The following is a 19540-nucleotide window of genomic DNA, read 5'->3' as shown; positions in this document are numbered from 1 at the left end:
GAACATTTCATTTGCTGAAACCTTTAGTCAACTTTCCATGCCACTGCCACAAGAGAAGTCCTTGGATCTCTTACAATTGTCTGTGGCCAACAAGATGGAAAATTATTTCATAACACGTATCTCTTCCACACTTTTTCCACTTTTTAATTAGTGTATTACTTTTATCTATTAACTGATTACAAAACAATCTCTATTTAGAACAGATATAGTTCGCATGATGAAGATGTAATACTTTTCACCATCTTCATCATCAAAACATGGATTCTGTTGTGGGTGTAGTACTAACAGTTTATGTGCATTCTCTAAATTGTTACTTAAAAATGCTTAAACTGAGGAAATCTCTTGTCGTGTATTAACAAAATGGTCTTTTACATAAAAAGGAAGCATCCATTCTGCAACATCAGAAGTTCAACATCAAGATATTGATCAAAATTAGTAAAAAAATTACTATGTTCACTTTACTTGCATTATAGCCTCTCCATTGTTTTCTTTGTTTTGTCTATTTACATGCCATTGTACCACTGGGTAAATTTTATTTATCATCACTTTTGAATACTAACCAGAATATTTAGATACTCCTATAACGATGGCACATTAGTGACAAATAATAAGCTATTCTGTTGGGAATAAAACAAGGGAGATACAATAGCTCTTTTGAAATACATAGTACCTCCAATCCCATCATAGGATGGGATTAAACAGTTCTTCATATCTGCTAGATACAGAACTGCAACGGACTTAAAATTACAGGAAGAGAAAACAAGATCAGATGCTTTTATATGTTTTTCCCCTAAAAGTAAATATATGAAAATGGATTTTCTCCGTCCTGGATAGGTGTTTCTTTCTGAAACAGATTAGGCAAATAACTGTCAATTGTTTTTGGTATAACTGGCCCTATCTGACCTAAAGATGATCCTACTAGACATTTCTTGGCACATTTTCTCTTAGAATTGTGAGCAGCCACTTTGTCATACATCCAGCAGCTGAGCTGCGGCTGCTGAGAATGATCAAGTGCCTAAAATACCATTGCATTATTACTACCCTTTCCTCTGCTTCCACAAAAGAACAAAGATTACTTACAGTATCCAGCGCAAACAGCTTTTTGTCAGTCTGACAAAATACCAAGCTATCAATGCCCCTATTTTCTATTTATTAAAAATGTCCTCTTAACGAAAAGAGCTAAATCTGTTGCAACTATCATACAAAAGGAGAAGAAGCAGTTGCAGATAACTAGTTATCTGTAAAACTACATACAGCTAGATCACTGAACCACTTTTGATGAATTGTGTTGGCAACTCTGAGATAAACAACGCCCCATTTATTTACCTGAAGCATCGTGGCCAAGATCATGGATACATTTTCCTTTTGAGGCTTTCTTTTTATACTGATGGAAAACACATAGTACTTTTTGCAGTAAGGCATAGATTTCAATATATTTTTCTAAGTACCAGGATCAAACTACTCAATATCACTTGATTCACATTTTCTCTGTGAACTAAAAATACATTTCACAAAACTGACTAATTGAAAACAATGTTGTAGAACCAGCTCTTGCATCAGAAACTGAAATGTCAACACGTTTAAAAGTTAAGTTGATTAAAGTATAGTATTTGGAAAAACAGCAAAAACCCCTAAATTATATATTGTCAAAAAGATCACAGCCCACATATGTGAAGAATGCCAGACTAGACTCAATCTAAATTTAATTCTCATCCTGTTAAAAAATCATACGTTTATTCTTAGTTATAAACATGCACAAAATAAAATCCCAAAGTTTTATCAGTTATTTCTCACTGTCCATATCATATGAAACCGGAGTTAAAAATAATAATGGATTTATAGCAGCTGGACTAGAGTTCAGTATTTATGTGTCAAAGCAAGTTCTTACTCAAAGAACTGGCTGCTGATAGGAAAATCAAGGTCACCAATTTCTGCATCCAATGAACATCAACTGCTGTTACTCATTAGAAAGAAGGGGACGTGGTTTAAAAATGTTTACTTCACAAATTTTTAGTACAAAGAACAGCATGCCACTGTTACATTTTTGCTATTTTTGCATATAAGTCCTATGGATGAACTTAGTTTTTTACTAAGGCTATTTTTAAATGCTCTGTTTAAGTCTAGTGAAGTCTCTCTTAACAGTCTTTTTCAGCACCACTCAATACACCAGAAGACTGTTCCAGAACCCACAAGTTCTACTGGTTGTGATCCTTCTTTTGATTTGTAGAGTAAAATGCGTTCATGGACAAGTAATAGAGAAGGGGTTTTTACGAAACCTAAATGCCTACCTAAATACCTCTTCTCTAGTATTTTTGCCAGCTACAGTCAGTCTCCTTCCAATTCAAACCTCGCAAATTCAGATCTATTCTTTGGCCATAAATCCATTAACTTAATGAGTTTCACTCCAAGCATTACAGTTCTTTTATGTTGTCCCTTATGTTCTGCTTAATGTTTCAAACTGAATTTAAATTTTAATAAATTATGGTCAAGTTAGGACTTAGATTCAACTGTGAAATAGCCTACCTACCATAGTTTATGTCTCACTGAAGAAAGTTAAAGCCAGTGTCGCAATCTAGAACTAGTACCAATATGGTAATGGAACTAATCTCTCAAAAGTAACAATGCAATACCTTGATATCAAGAATGTATCATACCCTTCTAGCATGATTTGAAGGACTGATATAAAATACACTAAGCTTATGAAAATGAAAACATTTGTTTTTCCATTTCTACATGCACAAAAGCATTTGCCTGTACTCATGTATCTTCAGATTTCTAATCATTTCCTTATTCTAAGTGACACATTTGTGGAAAACCTAATTAGTTGAAAATTTCATAATATTTAGTTGCTGTAAAACTTCTAAGTTTCTGTACTTTCTTCTTCCAGATAATATTGGTCACCAGACATTTGGTATTGATCAGATGCACTATTACAACGTCATAGTCCAGTTCAACTTGCACTCTCTATCAAATGTCTGAGGCATAGACCAACACCGTTCTCTTACAGCTGGCCTCCACATTCCTTACTTTGACAACATTTCTCAATCTTCCTCACCCCTTCATGTCATCACATTGTACTGTGCTCTCAGGCAGAACTAGTACCTCACCAAGATCATGGGTTTCGGTTTGGTTTGGTTTTTTTGGGGGAGAGGGATTAACTTTTCTTTTGGTATATGGGGAAGGAGCAGTAAAGGGGATCATGTACAAAAATATTAAACTATTCAGTCATATCAAGAACAGAGACAAGAGATTGCTCTAAATTTAAGTTGTCATACATTTCATGCATTTTGTGTTTGTCTTTCCAGATGTAAACTAACAAGCAAAGTTCTCTTTGTTCAGTCAACATAAGTAGAAATTTAAAAAAAAAAAAAAAAAAATCTCTGGGGTTGTGGGTCGGGTGTATTTATTTATTTATTTATTTATTTAAGCAAAGAAGATGAAGCAGTACTACATCAAAAAGTAGCTTCACAGTCATGGAGGAAGTATATAGTCTGTAAAATACTCCGTCAGAAAAACTCAGGTTAACATAAAGCATGTTTCTTCCCGTCAGAGCAATACTATTCAAAAACAAATTAATAGAAAGAAAGAAGCAAACACCCGTACAGAAGACCCACATCAACAAGTCTGGCAAGCCAGATGCAGAAAGAAGCACGTTGTCTAATCCTTTCTGGAAGCATTCCCAACATTTCGTTTGTGTTATTTTGAACTAAACCCAAAACAGTTTCCCAAAATCATGTGTTCAACCATTGGCTTAAATAGGAACTCTAAAACAAAGGTTGTAAATAGAGTAGAACAGAAAAAAATAGAATTTAATAAAATAAAGCCAGCATCCACAAATCAAGTTGCACAGATTAAGTCAAAATTAAACATAAAGACTGATATCAGTTTTAAGAGTTATGATTACTCAAGAGTTAGCCTTTTTTTTAAAAAAAGCACAGGTAAACTAATGTGCTCTCTTCTGTATAGATAAACCCTACAGATACAGCAAAAATTACTAAGAGACAGCAAGGAAGAAAGCCTAAAGCACAATGGACAGAAGGAGGAGTATACAATTAAAAATATATATGCTTTCTGGCTAACAAACTTACACCAAGGTGCCTATCTCCCATTATTAATCACCCTGACAAAGTTAAAAGATTAAAGAGAATATTTAAAAAATAAAAAAACAACTTTTGACTGTTTAGCACTAGGAAATAAAGCGAATTGCTCTGCACTAAACTTGTTTTACATTCTGTTAGCATTACCTTGTACAGATCAGTGAAGTCTGCAGAAAAATAGATCTACAGAAGATACATAATCAATGAAAAAAGAGAAAAAAGGTACAACCATTCACTAATGCATACACATTCATTACCTGGAAAACCTTGAAACACGGACATCTACAGATCCATTAATTTTAATCCATTAAGAAATAAGAATATAATTAATCTTTGCAATATGTGTTAATAATGTTACCTGACAGGATTACTAGTCAAGGACACACGGAGAGATTCTAAGCAAGTGACTAGTCTTTCATCTGTTGACCCAGATTTTAATTCCTGAATAAACTCTTGGGGTGAAATCTTCCGACTGTTCTTGAGACTTCCCTGAAATACAGAATATACGTTAATTTTTTATTTGGCACATATAGAACTTGAATAGATTATTAATGGCTAACCTTCATTTCTGTTCCTTGAAAAAACAGGGGAAAAGAGATATAATTTAGTCCTAAACCTGTGACTGTTTGTTGTCCATCTACTAGATATGCTAAATGATGACTAAATTTTTGTCAATTTGTGAACAAATTTATCATTAGTATTCAAAAGCAGCTGGCATCGAATGTAGAAACCTATCATGCACACTCAGTGAAATATAATTTTTGAGATGAATGGATTCTGTTTATGCATTGCAAACATCTTAATCTGCAATACTCAACAGAAGAAAAAAAAAAAACACAATTCTGAGATGGTCTGAAGAGATCACAGGGCGAATGTCCAGAAGGGTGACTGCAGTCATATGAGAATACAGAGAGGAGAACTAGTGCACCAGAAGAGTACTCAGGATGTTAATGCAGTAACTTGAGTTCTTGCAGATAATGTTGTAAAATGCTTTTCCCTTAAAGGTCCCTCAGATGAGGAATATATGAGACTGGGATTATAAAAACAGACTATCTTTAGCCCTTAGAGACAAAGCAAAAGAACTTAAAAGAAAGAAAAAAGAAAAAAATTTTTTTTTAGAATCACTGAAGTTCTAAAGATAAATGCAAGCTCCTCCTTTGTTGTATTTGCCACCTGTAACAACGCAGTGCAACATAAACATTGATGCAATAACATAAGGACATTTACTCAGCCTTCTGAGTCTGGATTTTGCCTTGTTTTTGGGGTTTTGCTCTTTTTGGCAGCTGGGGAGGCAAACAGGGACATGGATAACCGGAATACAGAAAGGAAAATGCAAAGGCAAGGCAACACAGCACTGCAAAAGTAGTTTTGTGCAAACAAAATATTTTCTGTTCCAAGCAATATAGGTTGAACGACACTGACTTTGACTCATTATTGTATCTGTGGTGTCAAATGTCGCTTAATAAATTCAAGATATGAATGATTCTTATGAAGGATATACAGTATCCATTGTTTTCAATAAGGCAATGGTTATACTGAACTAATGAAGCTCTATAATTTGTAATTAAAACAGCAAATGTAAGAAGCATTGATCTTATTCTTAAGAGTATCCTCCTCCCCCTTTTTTTTAAAGTAGCAGCAAAGACAAAATTTGTAGACCGTGGAATGTAAGAAGTCTACTATACCTAATATCCATTTATGACATGAAGATACATACATATATTTTCTACAGAACATACCTAAATTCCAAAAAAAAAGAAGCATACAATGGGGTATATAACCTATATTTGACTTAATTCATTGGAAAGACTCCTTTTTTTGAGAGCAGAAGTACAACTATTCATTCATGAAGCACTAAAGAGAGTAACTAAATAATACTCTATTATCTAGTGGCTTAAGTCAGGAGTTGAAGAAAATTAGACTTGCAGTGCAATAATAACTTGAAATTATCCACTGCAAATCATGAGGCAGTCTCATTATGTTACTATACAGAGCTACATACATACATACATACATGTTTTCTCACTTCGGTAGATCCTCAAGAAGTATTGAAAAATAAACTCTTCTCCTCCTGATGTAGAAGATGATGAAATAGTTTCTAGTGGAGAGGTGAAAAACTGGGAAGAGTGGTTGACAGACCAGACTGCCATGCTGCCATTCAGAGGGACCTCAACAGATAGGAGAAATGGGCAGAGGAATTTCAGGGAGTTCCACAATAGGAAACACTAAATCCTGAACCTGGGGAGGAATAATCCCATGCACCAACATGTGTTGGAGCTAACCAGCTGGAAAGTAGGTTTGTAGAAAAACACTGTGGTCCTGGTAGATGACAAGTTGACCATACGGAAGGGCATCACCAGCTGGTCAAGGGATATGATCCTTCCCCTCAGCTCAGCAATGGTGAGACACATCTGGAGTACTGTGGCCAGTTCTGGGCTCCCCAGCATGATAGAGACATGGATATACTGAAATAAGTCCAGAAAGGGCTGTGGACACAAAGGATCATCTGTTATATGTGGAGAGGCCAATAGAACTGAGATTCTTTAGCCCCAAGAAGAGAAGGCTCAGGGGAACCCTATCAGTGAAAGGACAAGAGGCATAAATTGAAATACAGGAAATTAGTTAAACATAAGACATAAACACAAACTTCCCCCCTCCCCCCTTATTTTTTTTTTTTTTTTTTAACCATGATGCTGGTCAAGCACTGGAACAGGTTGCCCAGGCAGACTGTACAATCTCCTTTATGAGAGTTATTAAAAAAATGGACTAGATAAGGGGTTGGACAAGATGATCTCCAGAGATCTCTTCCAGCCTCAATCATTCTATTCCATGACTCTGTGATAAGGGAATATTGGATGGCTATTAGGGGCTATACTACCTCTCTGCTCCAACTATATTTCCTCAGACTTGAGAAATAGATGTTCCATGTGCCAAAAAAAAGACTACTGCCAGGAATCACCCTGAAGCTATAGCATGTCATGATATCTTTTGATACACCACACTTAATACATGCAATGTCATTCCAAACATGCCTCTAAATTGATGGAGATCCCTATTTGCTTAAATATGAGAGTCACTTCCAATAACTATGTTCCACAAAATAGTAGATGAGATGACCAGAAAGGGATGAGAGTTGAGGGGAACCTTAGAATTAGAGATCTAGGAACCCCAGAGAAAACAAAAATCAATAACAATAGACATTCCCACAAATAAAAAGAAACACAGTATTTTCAGTTTTCTTTCACAGAATCAGAGAATCACAGAATTTTCAGAGTTGGAAGGGACCTCTAGAGATCATCTAGTCCAACTCCCCTGCTAAAGCAGGATTGCCTAGAGCACGTTACTCAGGACTGCATCCAGGCGGGTCTTGAAACAGAGAAGGGGACTCCACAACCTCCCTGGGCAGCCTGTGCCAGGGCTCTGTCACCCTCACTGTAAAGAAGTTTTTCCGTGTATTTGAACGGAACTTCCTGTGTTCTAACTTGTGCCCATTTCATGTGCTGCGTTTAATTCATAGCCACATAATACTGAAGTCAGAAAGGGCCTGCAGCAAGGGAACTTACTTTAATCTCTTCAGATATTCACTGGGTCCAAGAGTTAACAGTATGCATTGGTAATGCCAGAAACAGAATACCACCTCCTCAAAAAACATCTAGTTGGAAAATTTATTCCACAAATCTCACCAAGATGGTATAATTACTTGCATTTCCATAAGGGAAGAAAGCTCAGCTCCCCTACAGCTTTGACACAGCTATATCTAAAGAGGAATGAGAAAAAACACAACTGGAGAGAATCTCCAAGCCAAATGTAGAAGATCCTAAATAAAACAAAAAAGCATTCTTAATATTAAGAACTAAATATCAAATAAAAAATATGAAAGTTAAAAGCTACTAAATAAAAAAGCTACTAAATAAAAAACATGAAAGGTAAAAGCTACTACACCGTAAGTTGCCCAAAAAACTACAAATTCACTGGGGAACTGGTGACAAGGTTTCTGCCTGGTTATTCATGAGCTTATATACTGAGCACATCCATCCTGTTACAGTAATCCTCAAAGATTTTAAGACTAGGCAATATATACCCCTGAGGCACAATCAGGGGAATTTGAGTTATGATTGTGATACAAGGAGGGAATTGTTATAACTGTGTTGTAACAGGGGATCGTGGCTGTGCCTGTATGCATATACAGCATATACAGATCCCAGATCTTCCCTGCTGGTCTCTGCATAGATGAGATAATGGGCTGACTAGAGACAAGGTGACCAAAAAAACCCCTAGCAGCCTTCAAGACAAAGTATTTAACTATATGTTACAGGAGCTCTCCAGTTGGAAATTTCAAAAAGTCCTAGAAATTCTCCTGGCAGCTCCTGCTGTGCATAGACTAGTTGATAAGCACTACTTGTATGCCTAAGCATAGGGATTAAAACCCTGGGTGGAGAATCTGTCATTTCCAGTGACTTCCCCCAGTAGTTTCTGCTGTAAAATTGACCAAGCTGGATATAAGTAACATACTTATAAATAGTCAGTAAAACTGCTTTCTTTTGATGCAGAAACAGTCATATAGGACAGTCATATGGACAGGACATAGAGTTAAGATGGTTAGAAGATGTTTTGCAAGTAATTTAATATAATCAATAGCAATGTGCATGGTGGAAACGTCACATGGGACAAGAGCCCGGCCAGACTATAAGAATTCACTAGAATGACATTTCAGAGAGTCTCATCTGACCTATCTGAAGACAGTGTCACAAGCAATGGAGACTCAGATCAATATCCAGACAGTAACCAGCCAACCCTTTTCAGACTCCTACCCTATGTGAAAGATGCCAATAAACTGTGAACGTCTGTACAACATACGCACAGTACCAAGTACCACTTATCCGTAGTTACATCAAGGTTCTGCAACATAAGAATATGATACATCTGCCAGTGCTTAAATAAAATGAGAGCTGCATTTGGTACCAATTGTGAAACTGACTATATTAGCTACATTTCTGCATGGGAAAGCTGCTTAAATTTAAAATGCTCAAGTTAACTGAGAAGCAGGAAATATCTCGAGGCATCAGTGCCTCTAGAAATTTAATTGCTCAACTGAAAAACAACTGGTCTGTGAGCAGATGCAGTATGAAGTCAGCATTAATTAATTCAGTTAAAACATTACAAGGGAGTAAGCCGCACAACAAAAACAAAATCTTGTGAAGAAAACTCACTTTAAAAACCCAATTTGTGTATGTTCAACATACAGAACAGCAAAACTTATGGGAGAGTAAAATTATAGCAATGTTGCTTTTATTTCCACTTGAGCATTAACTCCATAACATGGAAATTGATTTTTAAAACTTTTCTGAGCTGGAACATCTTTGTATGTGTTTAGATAGCGCTTAAAAATGTGACCCTGTTTCTAACCTTAAATAATCATAATACACACAAACAACTATAAAAACACAGAAAATACATTGGACATAACGATCTCTAACAACAATCAGGACCACACTGCTTTTGGTAGATGAGAATTCACACTCACACAATAGCCTTTAAAGACAACTGTTGTTCCCTTCTCCAACTATTTCCTGATAAATAAGACATGACACCACTGCAGACAGAAATTTCATTCAAGATTTCCAAGCCATAATGGTTTAAAAAATATGCGATATACATCTCTAAGATAATGTTTTTAAGGGAAGAAATAAGGCTTCATCTAAACACTGTACATTACACGGAAACAAGAAAGACGGTACTAGCAGAATATTGAAGTACTTGAGCGGAATTCTTCCAAGCATACAATTTTTGCTACCGTTCAAATTTTCAGTAAGCACTACTAGCATCTCAAACCCCAAGACTGTTTATTCTAAGCAATATTTCTACAGGAAGCCCCTCAACATGTTATAAAGAGTGATGGTAACGGCACACTTAAAGACAAATATATACAGACATATATACAGAAGCATGCTTTCAGCCAACTGTTTAAGAAGTCTCTAAGCAAAGTGGAGTGAAATGAATGAGTATTGGACAATGCACATCAGTAGAACTCTGGTCACTTTTAAGTAACTTTGAGTCCTGAAGTGATGGATTCATTCTAAACATCTCATGCATACACAGAGGTTGGTCACAGTATTTTACACATAAACAAGCACCTGAGTATAGCCCCACCAAACCCAGAATAATGATGCATCTCGAAACTGGCAGAGATGTGCTTTGTGAATGTTGGAAAGGAGTTCTGCATTTCTAAGAAAAAGAAACCCTGATACTGAGGTCAATAATGAAGCATTGACTATAGTGGAGTCCACTTTGATCACCAGAGGATGCTTCATTTTCAGTGATTTATTAGAGTCGTAGCCTCTGTTCCTCATTTTAATAGTTTTTATAATGATAACTGCTTTAAATGAAACCTGCTCAGTACTCTGTATAGCAGTTGGCAATGAAGATATTTGCCCCAACACAACACAGCTTAGTCCTTGTCTCCTTAAAGTGTGAGAACTATGAACTATCAAAAGATGTTAGTGCAATATCACTCGTAGAAAGAGATACCTTAGATGGGGTTAGTTGTACATAATATTCAGTGGCTATATGGCACTTCAGCTCTTCTGAAAAACTATGACACTCATCAAGTCAAAGTACACCAAAACTTTGCCGAGTACCCTGGACATGCAGTGTGCTACTCTCTCTAGACTGAGAAGGCACGTGGACAGTGCAATGCATTTGAGCCATGAAAGAGCCTGCCAGGAACAAAGAGTTTGCAGGGGCAGGGGAAGGAGTTTCCCATCCCAGTATCTCCAGCACTAAGCTGAATTTGTCTGCAGCACTACTGTATCAAACAGCTGAATCTATGCATGACGGAAATAGCTCCTCCCAGTTATACAGTAACACCAGAGTTCAGCAAAGACAAGAGTTTCCCTGCACGAGTTAGTCTTCAGCGATCGACCACAGCAGAAAGGAGGACTGGTGGGCTGGCAGCAGAAGGGGTAAAGCTGTTGAGGGCTTTACAAAAACACGTAAGACAACAGTGTGTGGAAACAAATCACTACCCTGCGGAAGAAGACACACTTGTACTAAAGACTATCCTGTATGGCTGCTTTGAGCATAGTGCAAGAAACTCCATTGCCAAAAAACAAGTGTGATGACAACCAAAGAAAAAAAAATATTTATTGTAAATAGCACTCAGAAAGAAGGATCAAGAAAACCTATTCTGCTATAGGCTTCAGTTCTTTGCAAGTTTTAAGTGCCAGGAAGTAAAGAGCTAACACGAAAACTAACATGAAAGAGTTCACATGAAAGAGAGTCTTAACATCGCGGTCATCAAGGGGCTAATATTCCAGCAATAGGTGTGGATGCAGCAACTCTGCACAGCCAGCCGTGTCCTACTGTCACATTACTTTTTAGATCAAACAACTGAGGTCTCAGAATGTGTGTGGAGGCTAGGGGTGTCAACAACATACAAACATCGACACGTTGGTTTGGGCTAAGACTCACTAGGTGAGATTTACTAGGCTGAGGTTTCCTGATTTCCCATGAAGCATCTCTCAAACAGAAAAACAGGCTAGACCTCCTACTCTTCCAGTACTACGGAATTTTTATGCTATAGAAGGACCAGTAGCTTTGATAAGCTCATCTTAAATAAAACAATCTCCAGAGAGTTCAGTCCTGCACTAGGCATCTACTTTCCTAAAAGTGCTAGAGCATTACATGAATAAGGTACATAATTTAAAGTACACAACAAGTTAAATACCTCATTTAAGTTACTATATTTAATGTCTTCTTTTCTCAGTATTTAGTCATAATTACATATGGGCAATTTTTACTGATATCTCTACATGCGTGGAGCAGTGAGAGCCAAAGAATCAAATATATGAACTCTAAAACAATCAAAAGGTCTGAGGACAATACTAACACTGCAGCATTTAGCACTGGAGTCAGTCCCCACTTTGCAGAAACTAGAGTAGTTCTTCTTATGCCATCTTAATCCTTAAACTGCCCAGTACACAACTCCTTCCACTTCTCTAAAACAACCAGTAATTATCACAATAAATAAAAAATGGACACTAATTGAGCTCATGTGCAACACTTTCATTATCAATTATTACATAGCATCACAACATGAATTCTGTGCTGAAGTCAAGTATTAAAAAGGTTTATCAGTTAGGGAATTCTTTTTAAAAAGTGCTAGAAAAGAAAAAAGGTTCACATCAAACTTTTCCAATAAGTTTTCCACAGAATCTTTCCATCTCCATCAACAGCCATACCTTTACCAAAAATAAATGCTGTTCTGTATGCAGAAGATACACCTCAAGTACAAGCGACTATCTTTCATTGCAGCTTGTAAAATAATGAGATAGTGCCCTTTAAAAATGTTTGTGACTATGAGAAAAAAAAGATAGTCAAAAGAATATAATATGCATGCATTGCTTTTTCTCACCAATAGGAAATAATGTAAACATTAAGTAATTTTTGATGTCTTCAAAGAAATTTACTTACAGACTTAGAAGCAGTGCTAATATATTGCATCACCATTTCTTTTTTGGTATTAAAATCTTTTTCTCTCAATGGCATCTTCTTGTCTTCATTTAAATTCATATCTTCCTAGAATGAGAAGGAAATAAAAAAAGGAGGGGGGGGGAAGTTTTACATGTCATCCAGCAACACAGTTGTTTAACTATAAGAGACTGATTTTAAAAAATAAAGACACCAAAATATGAAGCTGACCAACTGAAGGCTGTTATACAAACAGCTTTTCATAGTTTTCATAAGTTACTCACAACCATAAAAATCTTTATCCATCTTTATCCATCCGAGGGCAAAAGCACCTCTCCTATGAGGAGAGGCTGAAAGAGTTGGGGCTGTTCAGCCTGGAGAAGAGAAGGCTCCGGGGAGATATTATTGCGGCCTTTCAGTACCTAAAGGGGGCCTACAGGAGAGCTGGGGAAGGACTTTTTACTAGGGCTTGTAGCGATAGGATGAGGGGGAATGGCTTCAAACTGGAAGAGTTTCAGATTGAACATTAGGAAGAAGTTTTTCACTTTAAGGGTGGTAAGGCACTGGAACAGGTTGCCCAGAGAGGTTGTTGAGGCCCCATCCCTGGGGGTGTTCAAGGCCAGGCTGGACGTGTCCTTGGGCAACCTGGTCTAGTGGGAGGTGTCCCTGCCTATGGCAGGGGGGTTGGAACTTGATGATCTTTAAGGTCCTTTCCAACCTAAACCATTATATGATTCTATGATCTTCCCTAGCAACTCAGACTAAAAAAAAAAGTCAACTATGCCAGGATAAACAAGAGCATCACAACCATTACTAGCGTAATCTCTTCTTAGAAATCACCTACAGTTTCACACACACACGCACTAAACTACAGAAAAGTGTTATTTAACAATTCCTAAAACATTTCTAAATGTACTCAGACGGGTCTCTTAGAACAGTCTTTTCAATGATAGATATATCATTTGGTCCATTTGGTCCACAATTCTGTTCCTCCGTCCTCAAACACTTAATCCTGGGCAGCAAAATCTGCTTTGCCCTGACAGCAGTTCACAAAGTAACATTCACCTTTGCAACAGGTAAATTCTGATGATTTGATCATTAAATCAACACCTTCAACTGTTATCAAAACCCCATCACAATTCATTCATTCCAACATAAACCCAGAAGTCAAAAAAAGCAGATGCAGAACCACATTCAAAGGCATACAGCAGCTATTCATTGACATTTTACTGTGCCAGCCTAGAAGTGCTCTGATCATTGTAATCAGCTCCACATCTGTGAGAAATGACATTTCCTATCATGCTGGAGGTAAAAAAAAAAAAAAAAAAAAAAGGTACACAAAATAAAAGCTTTAAGGAACAACTTAGACACACACACATACAAGAACACACAGCATTACTATGGTCACCCAAGCTTAGCAAAAATTGCTGCACTTATTTCCAGCTGAGACTCAGGAGGTGAATCCCCACCAGCTTTGGCAGAAGAATGCTACAAATTCAGTGGGTAACCATCTTGATATCAAAGCTATTTCACCTAGTCAAAAATCAAAGACAAACAGCAAGCAAACTCGTAACCTTAGAATTTTAAGAAAAAAAAAACAACTAAAGTCCAAAATTTTATACTACACTGGAACTTAAGTTTCCTTGTCTTTCACTAGTTTTCATATTGAATAGGACAGAATCAAGCACAGTTCCAAGAAACATTTAGAGTTTTGTATATATCCAAGCTGTGAGAAGACATCACTGGAAATGCTTGAGCCCTTAAGCTGAACTCTTCCAAGCACAATTAAGGCAATTTTGTGTAGATTCTGGATTTCTCTCCCGCCCAAATGTTACTGTTTCCTTTCCTGAAGGACTAGAAAAAGTTCCTCACTTCAGTCTAGAATGCATTTAAATTATTACTTATCATCTACTAAATTACTGTTAAATCAGTATTTTTATTATTTAGTTAATATTATATAGTGTATTTACAGTATCAGATTTGTGTATTTGATACTATATATACACTATTTTATTATTTGATATTTTCAGAATCAAATAAACACAGGGTACATGTTGTAAAAAGTTCTTTCATTCAAGAAGGAATGATATAATCTTTTGCCTCCTTGGCTTCTAGCTTGCATATTCGTGTGACTTCCAACATCTGAAAGTAAACGCAAACAAACTTTGTTTAAACAAGCTGGAAGAAAGGAGGCCACACATACATATTTTCTCATAGTTCTGTTCTTCAAAATACTGCATTCCTTCAACCAAAAAAATCACGGAGAAACTATTTGCTTACGCCCAAACCAAAATTCTAGCAGTGCATAAGGCCACACATATTCCTGAATGTTTTGAAAGTTGCGTCATACTAAATCAAACGTCAGGGACATTATCTTGAAAGAGCATGCTGCATTTTCTAGATTTTCTTGGATGAAAACAAAATAAGAAACTACTATGATTTACTTAATGATGGGAAACCTGGTGTGATCCCAAAATGCTGCATGGACTCAAATATCCATATTAAAATAAAAAAAATAAAAATAAAAAAAAATCACAGGCTTAAATACACATACATTAAAAAAAAAACCTGTTTGGATCATACATTTTATGCAAAGAGATCATTTTCGTCAAAGACACAAAAAAGTGGAAAATTTTTTGTGAGTGTGTATACAACATTCGGAAAAAAAGTGATATATTTAAAGTTAGCTGTCTCTATCAAAGCTCACAAAAGTCACTACAGTTTTTTTAAGATGAGAAAGAACACAATCAACCACAAAAAGTAGTGTCTAGTATTTCAAAATCAAAAACCTAGAGTAATCATCTGGTCAAAAAAAGGGTACAGGAAGGCTGTTAAGAATGCTTTTAAATGGTCAGGCAGAAACCTAAAAATTTAAAGCAGTTACACAACAAATCAATCTAAATATTTTAATGTACCGGTCAAGCATTTAGCAGTTAATTACATAAGTAGCTAGGACTTTTATAATTCATCAATGAATTCTGACATTAATATATGGGTTTGGACATAAAGATTTGGGGACTGCTAGGCATTTAAAATAAGAACAGATAAGGAGGTTCTTTTCAATTTACTTCTTTAAATATTTTTTCAATAACAAATTCTTTCAAAGTCAGAAAAATACTACAACTTTAAATTCTCAACTGCTCAAAAATCTTTATGCCTTATCTAAGACATTTCCTTAGCTTAAAAATGAGGGGGGAGGGAGAAGAGGTAATCGAAATGAAGTCAGATTGCCAAAAATACTTACAATGTTAGTATTCCCTCTAGCCTTTAATTTGTTATCTTATCTTGTTACAGGTATTTCTCATTTGATGAAATATTTCGGTTTAATTAATTATTTTTTATTAAATGCACAACAACATATTTATGACTATTCTTATTACCACGACACCAGGAAACACATGTGTTGAGATACGCACATGACAACATGACAACTATAAATTACTGTAATCAAGTCCAGCTTGACGTTACCAGATAAATTTGTTTTTTTCTGGAAGTTCCAATAAATGTCTTTGGAACACTGTGCCTCAGGATTCCTTTCCACAGAGATACAATTGCGTAGCAATATTGGCTTCAAATGAAAATACACTTTACATGTATATTTGATAAGGATAGCTGTATTTTATTTAATATTTAAATTGTATTTTTAAAACTTACCTAAACAGAAATGTAAAAACACTGAAACCACCAAAGTATTCAATTTTAAGTTTCACAAAAATATATGACTATGTCTTTCTTGATGTTTTCTGAGAGTTATCACATCTTCAGTACCTTGCCTGCAATATGCCACATTTTGTATCTTTTTTTTCAGAATAACACTGAAATGCATGTATATCCTACCTAAGGGTGAGGGAAAACAAACAGAAAAAAGCTTTTCACATTAGCCTGTAGCTACTGCAAAGTTCATTCTTCTGTTTAAAGCAGTTTTGCATTTCTTTCAACTTGCTCTTTCACATTTTCTGAAAAATAATTTCTGAATTTAAATAACAAAGAGAAAACAAAGGGCTTGTTTTTCCTGAAAATATATATATATATATATATAACTTTTAATCACATAAAAAAAAAAAAAGGAAAGAAAACTCTCAGTACAAACTGTATTACATAATCCTACATGTAACAGCAGGTTTATGTATAGGAAATAGCTTGTCTGTGTGTGCAGTAATAAGTAGTTTCTTTGTTGTTTTTAACAAATAAAACATCGTTAAAGCAATTGATTTATACAGATTAGAAGCATTCAGCAGTACAAGGGGCACATCAGATGTGGCTTAGTTTATAAAATACTTCAACTCCATTCTTTTATTTCTTCTTAAATCATTTAAAGTTATTCTACAGGTGAGCAATAACTCTTTGGAAAATAAGAACTTATTGTCATTTTATATGGATATTTTTCTAGTAGCACTAACAGAAATGAAAGGAGCTAAATGATAGTTAATTATTGGCTTTAACTATCTGGTTTTATGAACTCTTTCATAATTTTTGCCATCAAAACCACACAGGATACCACTGCATAAAAGTGGGAGAAGGAAGGATACCACCGGGAGAAGGAATCAGCATGCATCCAGGAAAACCCAAAGTATAATGCAACACATTCAGTGACCACACAGGATACCACTGCATAAAAGTGGGAGAAAGAAGGATACCACTGGGAGAAGAAATCAGTATGCATCCAGGAAAACCCTAAGTATAATGCAACACATTCAGTGAAACTTCAGAATTTAGAAACTGCTCCCTTCAGTACTAACCAAATGACTACTTTTATTTTGTGCAAAATTAGCTCTAAAAGCCTGGCTACAACATTCAAAAAGTTCACCACCCCACACTGCCAAATCACTTAATTTGATCAGAACAGCAAACTAGAGGCTACAATATATAATTAGCTATGTAATCTACTGTGACTAAACTAGCTTTATTCCAGTCCATTCAAGTATGGATAATTTGAAGAATCTTTTCTGTATTACATGTTATAGCTAAAATAACACCAATAAAGTAGTTTATCAAAGACAGTTTAAGTTCTTTGTTATTCAACAAAACTAGGAAAGCATTCAAATTATCCAAGATGTCATCATTACTTTAACACATTTTTGCAAAGTAGTTATAAAATTGGAATTAATTGCTTCAGGACCCATGGATATAAGCATTTCTGTTTACCTAGACACATGACAGTAAGTTTCTGAGGATTTACTGAGAGTTTACATTATTTTTGACATAGTCTCAACATCACAGACTATCCTATACCAGAATTTCTGTGGGATGGCAGAGAAATACATCTTACACTTATGTAGCAGGGCATGTGCAGAGGGAGGCATACCTTCAGGTTCTATGAAAACACTCTCCCATTTCCTAACGTGACGTGAGTAGTAGCAACTATTATTCACAGTGAAATTTCTTAACAGAAGTGAATTATCCTAAACACCAAGGTATACCAAGAAAAATAGACCACATGAGAACAAGTACTAATACAAAAGTTGATAACACAGTAAATTAGTCCTCCCCTTCATCATCTTAACCATGAAAACGCTGAATCCTGTCTCTCAGTCATAGCGCTCAACAGTTCTACAAAAGCATCTTCAAAACTAAACTGAATTTATTGAGTACCAGGAATTACAAATTCCATAAAGGAACTTGTCTCATAGCACATTTAGTGTCCCCCACACCCCAGCCCCTGGTTGTTCCTTTGCGTTTTATGAGTTACTTGTTACTTGCTGTGGGGCAGAGAAAGAAATAATAATCTAGGCATCACTCTCCTTGTTAATGTATTCCTGTGCTCTTCAGATTGCAGTCACTCTGTTCTCTCATGGCCATTCCACATTGAGTTTTCAATTGCCCAAAATGTCATCATCACCATGACAAAAAACCTCAACCTATTGAGGTGGTACCAATGCCAAATGACATTTTTCTAGCAAGTAGAAAGTAGTCTTTTGTAGCACAGCCAATGACAACAGCTAAGGAAGGAAGCAAATTTGAGACTGCATGTGCAGACAAGTGTGCTTTGGAGGCAAGAACCTTAAGGGTTTTTTTTTGTGCAAGAGTGACATAGCATATAAGTTCAGAGCAAAACCCTGCTGTCACATCCAAAGGCATAAAATCCCTTTGTAAAAGTTTCAGGTCATCCTGAAAGACAGCAGGATTCCCCATTTCTTGTTCGTCCTCAAAATCTATTGCATAATCTCACTCATAATAATTAGAAACCTTTAGTTTTCCATTTTAAATATATTTGGAGCAAAATCTTGTCAAAATAATTCAAAGACTTCATCCTCCTTCTATGACAAGGTGACCCACTTGGTGACGAGGGAAAAGCTGTGGATGTTATCTACCTGGATTTTTGCAAGGCTTTTGACACCGTTTCCCATAGCATTCTCCTGGAGAAACTGGCTGCTCATGGCCTGGACAGGTGTACTCTTCGCTGGGTAAAAAACTGGCTGGATGGCCGTGCCCAGAGAGTGGTGGTAAATGGAGTTAAATCCAGTTGGTGTCCAGTCACAAGTGGTGTCCCCCAGGGATCGGTGCTGGGGCCCGTTCTCTTTAATATCTTTATCAATGATCTGGATGAGGGGATCGAATGCACCCTCAGTAAGTTCGCAGACGACACTAAACTAGAGGGGCGTGTTGATCTGCTTGAGGGTAGATTGGCTCTGCAGAGGGATCTGGACAGGCTGGACAGATGGGCTGAGGCCAATGGTATGAGGTTCAACAAGGCCAAGTGTCGGGTCCTGCACTTGGGTCACAACAACCCCATGCAGCGCTACAGACTGGGGGCGGAGTGGCTCGAAAGCTGCCTGGCAGAAAAGGACCTGGGGGTGTTGGTGGACAGCCGGCTGAGCATGAGCCAGCAGTGTGCCCAGGCAGCCAAGAAGGCCAACACCATCCTGGCCTGCATCAGGAATAGTGTGGTGAGCCGGACTAGGGAAGTAATCATCCCCCTGTACTCGGCACTGGTGAGGCCTCACCTCGAGTACTGTGTTCAGTTTTGGGCCCCT

The 19540-nt window shown here is 36.6% G+C and overlaps 1 protein-coding gene across 1 annotated transcript in view; it reads right to left on the bottom strand.

Moving 5' to 3' along the window:
• Window positions 1-19540, bottom strand: part of DIAPH3 (diaphanous related formin 3) — a gene marked incomplete at both ends in the record, with an annotated part of 252852 nt that overhangs the window by 206925 nt on the left and 26387 nt on the right. Inside the window, 2 exon segments of the mRNA XM_082489814.1 lie at window positions 4456-4586; window positions 12570-12674. Of these exon segments, the coding sequence (XP_082345940.1) occupies window positions 4456-4586; window positions 12570-12674 (236 nt within the window).

The sequence above is a fragment of the Vanellus vanellus genome (genome assembly GCF_965231255.1).
Source record: "Vanellus vanellus genome assembly, chromosome: 1".
NCBI lineage: Eukaryota > Metazoa > Chordata > Aves > Charadriiformes > Charadriidae > Vanellus > Vanellus vanellus.
The sequence above is the reverse complement of the archived record's forward strand: the minus strand, read 5'-3'. Positions and strand labels throughout refer to the sequence as shown.